The 8,774-nt window shown below is 44.1% G+C and overlaps 1 protein-coding gene across 1 annotated transcript; it reads right to left on the bottom strand.

Annotated features, from left to right (window-relative positions):
* Nucleotides 1-4,545: 4,545 nt before the first annotated feature.
* egr1 (early growth response 1) lies at nucleotides 4,546-8,671 on the bottom strand. The gene is made up of 2 exons (XM_042493133.2): nucleotides 7,976-8,671; nucleotides 4,546-7,143 (listed from the first exon to the last, which is right to left on the bottom strand). Exons 1-2 carry the CDS (start codon nucleotides 8,184-8,186, stop codon nucleotides 5,831-5,833), a joined length of 1,524 nt encoding a protein of 507 aa, XP_042349067.1. The 5' UTR covers nucleotides 8,187-8,671; the 3' UTR covers nucleotides 4,546-5,830.
* Between the last annotated feature and the right edge of the window lie 103 nt (nucleotides 8,672-8,774).

Below are 8,774 nucleotides of genomic sequence, written 5' to 3'. Positions count from 1 at the left end.
CTATATACTATTTCCAAATGTTCAACGAATTGTTTGGTTTGTAACATGTACTGAACCGAAAATTTCATATCGAACTGCTCACTAAAAATACATATATTGTTAACACCCTAATAAAAAAAGCAAATGCCTTGAAGGCCAGATATCTGTAAATACAGGCCAAGCTATAAACTGTGAATGTGGTTTACTGCAGACACACACACACACACACACAGAGCACTGTAGCTCTCACCTCTAATCTGGGCTGTTGTGACAACTGGGTGGTTGTTCTGAACTCTTGAACTACAGTTCAAGCAAAACCAGTGACCCTGAAATGCATCTGTGCTGCTTCATGTGGAATAAAATGGGTCATAGAAACAGTTAGATTTACGAGAAAACAAGCAGGCGCTATCAATGATAGTTTTGTAGCCATTTAACTACTATTTAAAATTGTTTACTGTAATAACATGGATCTATTTATATGTTTTTTTTTGTTTGAATTATTGTTATGTAGGAATTGATGTCTTGTACGGTGCCGTCAGAAGCCTCTAATTTGCAGCAGGAAGCCATCTGCTGCAGAACATCCATCCCTCTGATAAAAACAGACAAGTCTCTGAGAGGCATGACTGCATTTATTTACCCAGCTTCAGAGACCCTGCTCGGGGATTGCATATGATAGTCAGACTCACAGACAGAAAAGAAAACAACTCGAGCCCACTTACTAGCCTTAACACATAAAGACTTATGAGGGCCTGTTTGCATTTCAGAGCCACCCAGGTGCCTTTTGTGAAGCTGTAGTGTACTTGATGCCGAGTTGAAGAGGTGTCATATTTGGAGGTACTTAAGCATGCACTGTTTTGTTGTCTGTTCAAAGCCATGTACTTCAAACAAGCATGGCTTATTAAGTCGAGCGAAAGTTGCCAGGACACCTGTAGATTATTGTGGAAGTGATACGTCAAAAAATCTCTTTTGTGTGCCACAAATAATTTCAAAGCTGCTTGTGAGTTGTGCTGCTCTTACATCTGGCATGTGTTTGAACAAGTACACAGCTGACACACAAGCAAAAGATTCACACATCTTAACCCAGAAATGGAGAGCAAATTTGTGACATATCGATAATCTTTTATGTGACTCTTTGTGTGCAAAGCTGAGCATCTGTTGGTCTGTGTTTCGTTTACAGCTTGCGGAGATGATTGGACACAGATGACCCGCTATGTTTTGTCCATGTTTATCATGCTTACCCTTTTTGACTGATGTTTGTTTCAAACTGTGATACGCCGAGCACGTCTCCTGAACGCCGCGTCTGCATAAATGTTGCAATCTACCTGAAATGTAACTGTGAGGAGGCTGGAAATCAAGCAGTTTAAATATAACCTACTTATCCCAAAAGGCTCAACAGGTGTCGAGTGCAAGGCAGAGAACAGAAGAAAGCACCTGACGACTGTATCAGCATTCCCTATTGGCAAGATTTAAAAAAAAAAAAAAAAAAAAAGCCATCCCAGCGAGGCAAAGCGAGGCTCTGAACATTAGATCAATGGAGCATATTTAAAAGACATTAGAGAGCAGTCCTCCTGTCATATCCCTGTGATAAAGTACAGGAATCTAGCCTTCCAGCATACAGTACCGTGTCTCTATGAAGGCGATTCTCCAGTGTCTCTCCTCCCGTGCTTAATCTCCATGTGGAGATGAAGCATGAAGGATGGCCAGCGGTGCCTACATACGTGCTAAGCTGGGCTCTGCGTCGCCGTAGCTGACACTGGTCCCTCCCCAGCGGCCCGGGAGATGTCAAGGGGTGAGGGCAGAGGAGAACGGATAGCTGCCGGCCCCGGAGCCCCTCATTCACTCTCTAACTTGCTCACATTAAAGAGATCTCTAATCACTGCGGGGACTTAGCCAATGATGTGCTTATCAAACGGCATATTTCAAAAAGGCATCTTAAAAGGCCCGAGGGCGAAGAGGCAATAAGAGCACATTTGTATGTGGATGAAAGGGAAAAGTGTAGACAGACCTTGCATCAGAATACAGAGGGGGTAGATCATTAGCATCTGCGGCAAAATATGCACTAGCAGAGAGGGAGAGCGAGGTAGAGACAGACGTGGAGAGAGAGGGAAAGAGGTGGGGTTGACGGGCTGAGGGAGAAAGAACGATGCGTTTCGCCATTCGTCCTTTTTTTGTTTTACACAGTTCCCAAAAAGAATAAGAGAACAAATACATTTTTGAACAAAGGCATGGCTCTTGAAGTGGAAGCCCGTTGGGGGTCGTGAGGTGGCTCCATTGTGGGTTACAACAGAGTGAAGCCACAACGCAACTGCACTCCCAACTCCTCTCCTGCACCTCCCTAAACAGAACAAGCTCAGCGCTTGAGCTTTGATATGCGAGGAAGAGCCTTGAGTCAGAGCAAGAGGACATGATGGGCTACACCATCCCTCTCACACTTTTAGGGATATTGCTCGTCTGTCTTTCTAACGTTTGGGTTATAGACTGTGACAACACTGGTTGAAATATTGTCTCTTAACATGAGAAAGGGCTGAGAGAAGCACAGTCTGTGGTTTTCACATTGAGTAAAAGAGTTTCCTAAAAGCATGGCACTATGAGAAAGTTCTGATGCGAAAGCTGCTGAATGGCTCTTGATTTGCAGCCAGGGACCAAAATAATGCCGTAAACAATGACAGGAAATGACAGATTTCAGGATTTTAAGCAACACAAGGAGGTTTGAGATTTGCCAAGAAAAGCTGCATGTGGCGCTGCGTGGAGAACATCATTTTTTTAAACATCAAGAAAGAGAGATTAACAACAGTACTGATTAGTGTTCGGCTGTAGTACATCCTCTTACATGTGTGTGTGTGTGCGTGTGTGTTTAATTTGTTTGTTGAGGTGTAGCAGTGATGCAGATTTCATCCATGAAAATGGACAATTGTTACTTTGCGTTGCTGTTTTTGCTGCCTTTTGCTGTATTATGCTTGTATGTAGACATTTGTTCAAGGCCAAAGTTTTTGTTTCAACTTTGAGGAGGACATATATGCTTGCACTTTATTTCCTGCATTCTAGTGAATTTTTATGTGCCCATTTGTGCCTTTTCTGCATCAGTTTATGGTATGATGGTCTTTAATTTTGTTAAATATAAGTCCTCGGCTACTTTCATTTTTTTATTGATGGGGACAAATGTTCTCAATATTGAGGGTAGAGTGTCCCCCTGCGTCCCCCAAAATACACATATGCATACACTTGCAAACAGTCCAGGTAGATGGTTTCACAAACACGCTGAGTTTTAACCAAGGAAATGCAGAGCAGAACAACTGCTGCCAACACGGCAAATTTCAAACAATTACAACCTTAAACATCTCCGAAGCAGCATACAGACACACAGCAGGAAACATTAGTTAAAGTCTATAGACAGTCACTGTGTATATGGCACACAAATGCCTGCATACATGTGCACACGAACACACACACACCTCATCAGGCCCGATTTAGAAAGTCAATTTGGGATCAGGAGACCAATTATCTTAATTATTTTCCTTTTCCCTCCATCACTCTCTTCTACTTGTTTTCCTGCTTTCTATTTTAGCTGTGTTTGCATTTGTGAGTATTTTGGTTAGTGCATTTCACAACACAAAATTACTCCAAAGCTCCAAGAGGAAAAAAAAAAAAAAACTTAGGAGGGTTCTTGTCTACATAGGCTTAAAAAAACCCAAGCTGTTTTATTTTCATACTCAAACATGTAGCAAGAATTTCTTGCCCAGGGAACAGTGGCGGATGAATAATGACGGTGCAAAGAGGCTGTTATTATATTCTGCTTGAAAAACCAAAAGAAACAGCGGTTAAACCTTCAGGGCCAGTCTGCTCAGCTGCACCCTTGCAACAATTCAGCCTAACCTACACAGATATTGCCCAATTGTGTGTTACAGCTCATTCGCTACGGGGTGACAGCATCTCGCCAAGCACATTTGCAGAAAAGAAGGTAATTATCATGTGATGGATTTCACCTGCGCTCAGTGAAAATAACCCTGTGCATGTCTAAGCACAGTGAGTTTAAAATATCCCTCTCCAAAAAAAAAAAAAAAATCTAACAGCATACAGAAGAGGGAAAAAAATTGCCTAAAGATTAAATTGCTGGAAGTCTATGTGCTCAACAGCAAGGGCCAGTGTGTATCACAAAATCTAAAATGAAATGGAAATTTAGATAAGCTTAATATCTTCAAGAGCATGTTGGATCTAGATAAGAATTCCTCATCTCCAGTGTTTATAGGCATGGGAGTCATGCATTAGTGTTATCATTAATACAGGGTTCAATTGGAGAACAGTGATTGAAACGGAGAGTTTCTATAAGATCACACTGTGCACATTTTCCCCAAATGAAAGGGTGGCTTTCTGTGATGTGAAGTCGTGGTTTAAATCCACTAATAAGATGCATACAATTAACATATAAGATGATGGAATAAAGGATGTGCATGTATGAGGGGTGTACGTGATGAAATGAAGGGTGATGTAATATAATGGCTCTGTATGAAGAACCAGTGGAAATATTTGATAACACAGATGTCGGACAATAAAGTGGGAGAACAAATATACATATATATTCATATTTTTATTTATATTTCATTTCTGGGAGGATATCTTGTACACCAAATATCCCATTGGCAGTTAAGCGCATTCAATGTGTTTAGAAGCCAGAAACAGTCACTTGTTTTAACAAACACAATTACAAAATAAAGATAACCACAAAATAATGAACTGCATGTATATAACATACAAAAGAATCCCATGCCTACTCAGTAGGTAACTTCAACATTCCAGCTCTTGAAGATGTGGATATTTACACTTAAGTTTTACAAAAATATACTTTATAGTTTTTCTCCTTTTTTGCTTACATTCTAATGAAATGAAGCGGTGCCCTCGTAGCTCGTCCCTTTTCCTCCCTCTGAGTATGACTTACATTCTGTAACAAAAATATTCCCTCAACCCTTAAGGCGAGATGCAGTGCATCCTCTCTCGCGCGCAGCCGAGTAACAACATCAGCAAGGCTTCACAAAAAGGCACCAAATAACGGGAGCGTTTGTCTTGTTTTGTTTTGTTTTTTTTTCTTTTTTTTGAATGTTTTTTTCTTTTCTCTATTTTTCCATATAACCAAGCGATATGTCACATGTGAGAAAGAGAGAAAGAGATAGTACCAGTGGATGATATTTACAAACAGAAACTAACATCACTCTTACTCATGCTTGAATACTTAAGTGCTTTTTTTTTCAAACAATGTCAAAACATATCACAGCATCATCACTACATAATAGAGAAAATATGTAGAAAATATGGCCCTGCTCACTTCAAATAATACAATGCAAATATGCAAATAATTTTTCACATCAATGGTACCAAAGAATGATAAAAACAAAACATGGCACATGTACAATATACATATATGGTAGCTTATGTATATCATTCAATGTCTTTTGTACTGTATGAGTGCCTGCAAGGGCAAATGTGCCTTAGCACCACAACTGTTGGCAATCTGTCTGTCTCTTGGTTGCTGTGTACCTAATGGTAGAGACCCGTCAGTGCCGGTTTCTACGCTCTATCTGTTGAGTCCCTTATGCATTTGAAGTGCTGCATTTGTTTTACAGAGACAGAAAGAAATCCCTTTTCATCTTCTATTGTCTTTGCCCAGTCCTTGACATGTGTCTTTTTCTCTCTTTCAGGTAAATCTCAAGATTCACCTAACGCTGCACAGGGAGCAGACAGAAAAGTGCTTTTTGGAGGGGAAAACAAAGTCTTTTGATGCTGATTTCTTTCCCCTCTAAGAACCTTAAGGAAGGAGAAGTGCGGAGAGACTTTAAAAAGTTTTTCTCTTTGCTCTTTCTTAGCAGATCTCGATTGTCCTTGGGGAGAGAGTGGTCTGCATGTCTGATAGCGGGGTGGGGACTGGGGAACTGTAGATGTTGGAGGCGACTGAGGAAGGGAAGGAGGAGGCGACCTGGGACTGAAAGGTGCTGGACATGGACACCGACGGGTAAGTGGTGGCGATGGAAGGAGATGGATAGGAAGTGTGGACCGGAGAGGAGTAGCAGGAGGTGACTGGAGATGGGTAAGAAGACACTGGAGAAGGGTAGGAGGTGATGGGTGAAGGGTAGCTGGAGGCGGGTGAAGCGGCTGATACCGGCGCCGCCGTCACCACCACCGCTCCTGCTTTTTCTGCTTTCTTGTCCTTCTGCCGTAGGTGGATCTTTGTGTGCCTCTTCCTCTCATCACTGCGAGCAAACTTGCGTCCGCAGATCTCACAGGCAAAAGGCTTCTCGCCAGTGTGAGTGCGAATGTGTGTTGTCAGGTGGTCGCTGCGGCTGAAGTTGCGCATGCAGATGCGGCACTGGAAGGGTTTCTGGCCCGTGTGGATGCGGATGTGACGTGTCAGCTCATCGGAGCGGGAGAAGCGACGGTCGCAGGTCTCCACGGGGCAAGCGTAGGGCCTCTCGTGAGGAGGCGTCTTGCTCGGCCGGGTGGGGTACTTGCGCATGCGGCTGGGCTTGATCAGCTGGGACTGGTAGACGCTTTTTAAGTCCTGGGAACCAGTTTGGGTGGCAAAGGCCTTGATGGTGGACAGAGGAGTGAGGGAGGGCTGGCTCGACTGACTCTGGAAGGGTTTTTGGTCAGGAGGCACCAGGCTGATCTCTCCCTGCTGCTGAGGGAAGAGGTAGTCAGGAATCATGGGCACAGGGAAGCTGGTGTTGCAGGTCTTGCCGTTGGGGTAGGCCGGAGGAGGGTACTGCACTGCTCCGGCCGAGCTGGGAAAAGCCTGGCCCTGGTCCGGGAAGATGTCAGAGTTGGGGCTGGAGTAGGTTGGAGCGGCTGAGTAGATGGGGTTGGGCTCGCTGTGGTGAATTGAGGAGCTGAGGCTCTGAGATGAGGAGGAGGTAGAAGAGGAGGAAGTGGAGGATGGGGCAGATGAAGAGGAGGACGAAGTGGTCTGTGAGGCAGCGGAGGAAGAAGTGGGGGCAATATTGCCCATCAGACCAGTGAACAAGCCCAAGATGGGCTCCGCCCAGAGACTGTTGCTGCAGGTGGTGGCGGGCTCCAGTGTGAAGCGGCCCGTGTAGGAGATGGGGGGCAGCCTCTGGGTGGGGTAGGTCTGCTCTCCCACTGACTTCTCACAGTTGAAGGGGATATCAGGTAACGTATCTGCAGGGAGCACAGAGAAAGAGGAGACATTAATCAAACTGTCAATATCCAGAGAGAGGGAGAGGGGGAATCCTGCCAGAGCAGTGGACAGTGTGTCACCCCTCTCTTCTGAGACCGATCAGTCAGGTGCCCACGCAGAGAAACCCCCTCCAACCAAACTCTTTCCCCCTAAACTCTCAAACTGTCTCAACAGGCGCTGCTGTAGAAGCTTTCTATGCTTGCATTTTCCTCCGCTCACACTCTCGATCTTTCTTTCATTCCTCCTGTCTTGCACACACACACGCACAAACGTGCACATTCTTGAAGCCCATCACAGAGCCTGAGGCAATTGATTACCGAAACTGCAGTTCAGCTGGTTTTAGGAATGCAATTTGAATTGAGCTGTAGGAGTGTCTAGAGGCATGCAGTGACTGAGCAGTGTTTGAGTCCTCCGAGAGTCGACAGGGATTTAGAGCTATCAATAAATTGATATTGAGTCAGATGTTTTTATTTGTTTTGTTGGGTTTTTTTTAAATTCCCTCTCTCTCTTCATATGTAATTTTATTTTATTATTGTGTCCTGTCAGATCAGCTAAAAATTAAATTTACGTTCAGCCTGCAATTTCACTTTAAATAAAAAAAAAATTCTCTTCACAAGCCTTGATAAAACAAATTAATATAGACTTGTTACTTATGTCACCTTCAGTTATACAATCAATTAATCATGTGAATTAACACTACACAGCATAAACAATTTTTAGTTAAGCAGCTGTTAAACTCTTCATTTGTTTTAGTATAGCTTAGCAGATTGCTGTAATCTTTAGTTCAGTTTGAGGCAAAATTTGAGCTCTTACCTCCAGCAAGGTGGTCGTACTGTTCTCCTGGCTCCCCGGAGCCAAAGCCTGCACCTTCGGGTGCGGAGGCGGTGAGGAAGGGGGTCCCTGCAGAGCTCAGCATCATCACTTCCTCCAGCTTGGGGTAGTTATCCATGGGGGAGTGAGGGAAGCTCAGGGGCTCTGAGATCTGCAGGGCTGGGAGGATCATCTCGGTCTTGGCTGCAGCCATCCTCTGCTGGTGCTGAGCTGTGCCGGTGGCTGGTGAAGAGTGCAGGGAGGCTGGGTGCACGCTGGCAGAGCGGTGCCTCGCAGGTGGAGGGAATCACTTAGCCCAGCTCAGGGAGCGCTGCACACTTCTGCTGATGTCTCGGAAGATGCAGTTTTCTGTCTCACTCCGTGACTCTTGCTCTCCAGTTGTCCTGTTGTTTTCCTCTTTCTCTCAGAGATGAGTAAAGATCCACTTGTCTTTTCAGAAAAAATCAAAAGTGTCCTTTATACTCATTACCTAAGATCCATCGAAATGAATCAACAGATCAGTCTTGATTTTGTATCTATGTATTAAATGGCTCATCCAATTAGGTTTTGACCCTCTTGGATGGATGTTGTTTTGAATTGACTTTGTACTTTTGTTGTGATATTTCTCAGTAAGGGAGTTCTATGTGTTTGTCTATCTATCTCTGCTCTAACAGTTGCTCTTGTGGGCTCTCAGGGCTCTCTCTGAGCTGAGAGGTTTCCCCGCTCCTTTTATACCCTCTTGCCGTGACGTAGATGTCCATATATGGAGCGGAGGAAGCCCATATTTAGGCAATGCAGTGGA

This window comes from Plectropomus leopardus, chromosome 8 (assembly GCF_026936395.1).
Source record: "Plectropomus leopardus strain MGB_pleo_1.0 chromosome 8, ASM2693639v1, whole genome shotgun sequence".
Classification (NCBI taxonomy): Eukaryota; Metazoa; Chordata; class Actinopteri; order Perciformes; family Serranidae; genus Plectropomus; species Plectropomus leopardus.
This window is presented reverse-complemented; position numbering and strand designations above follow the sequence as displayed.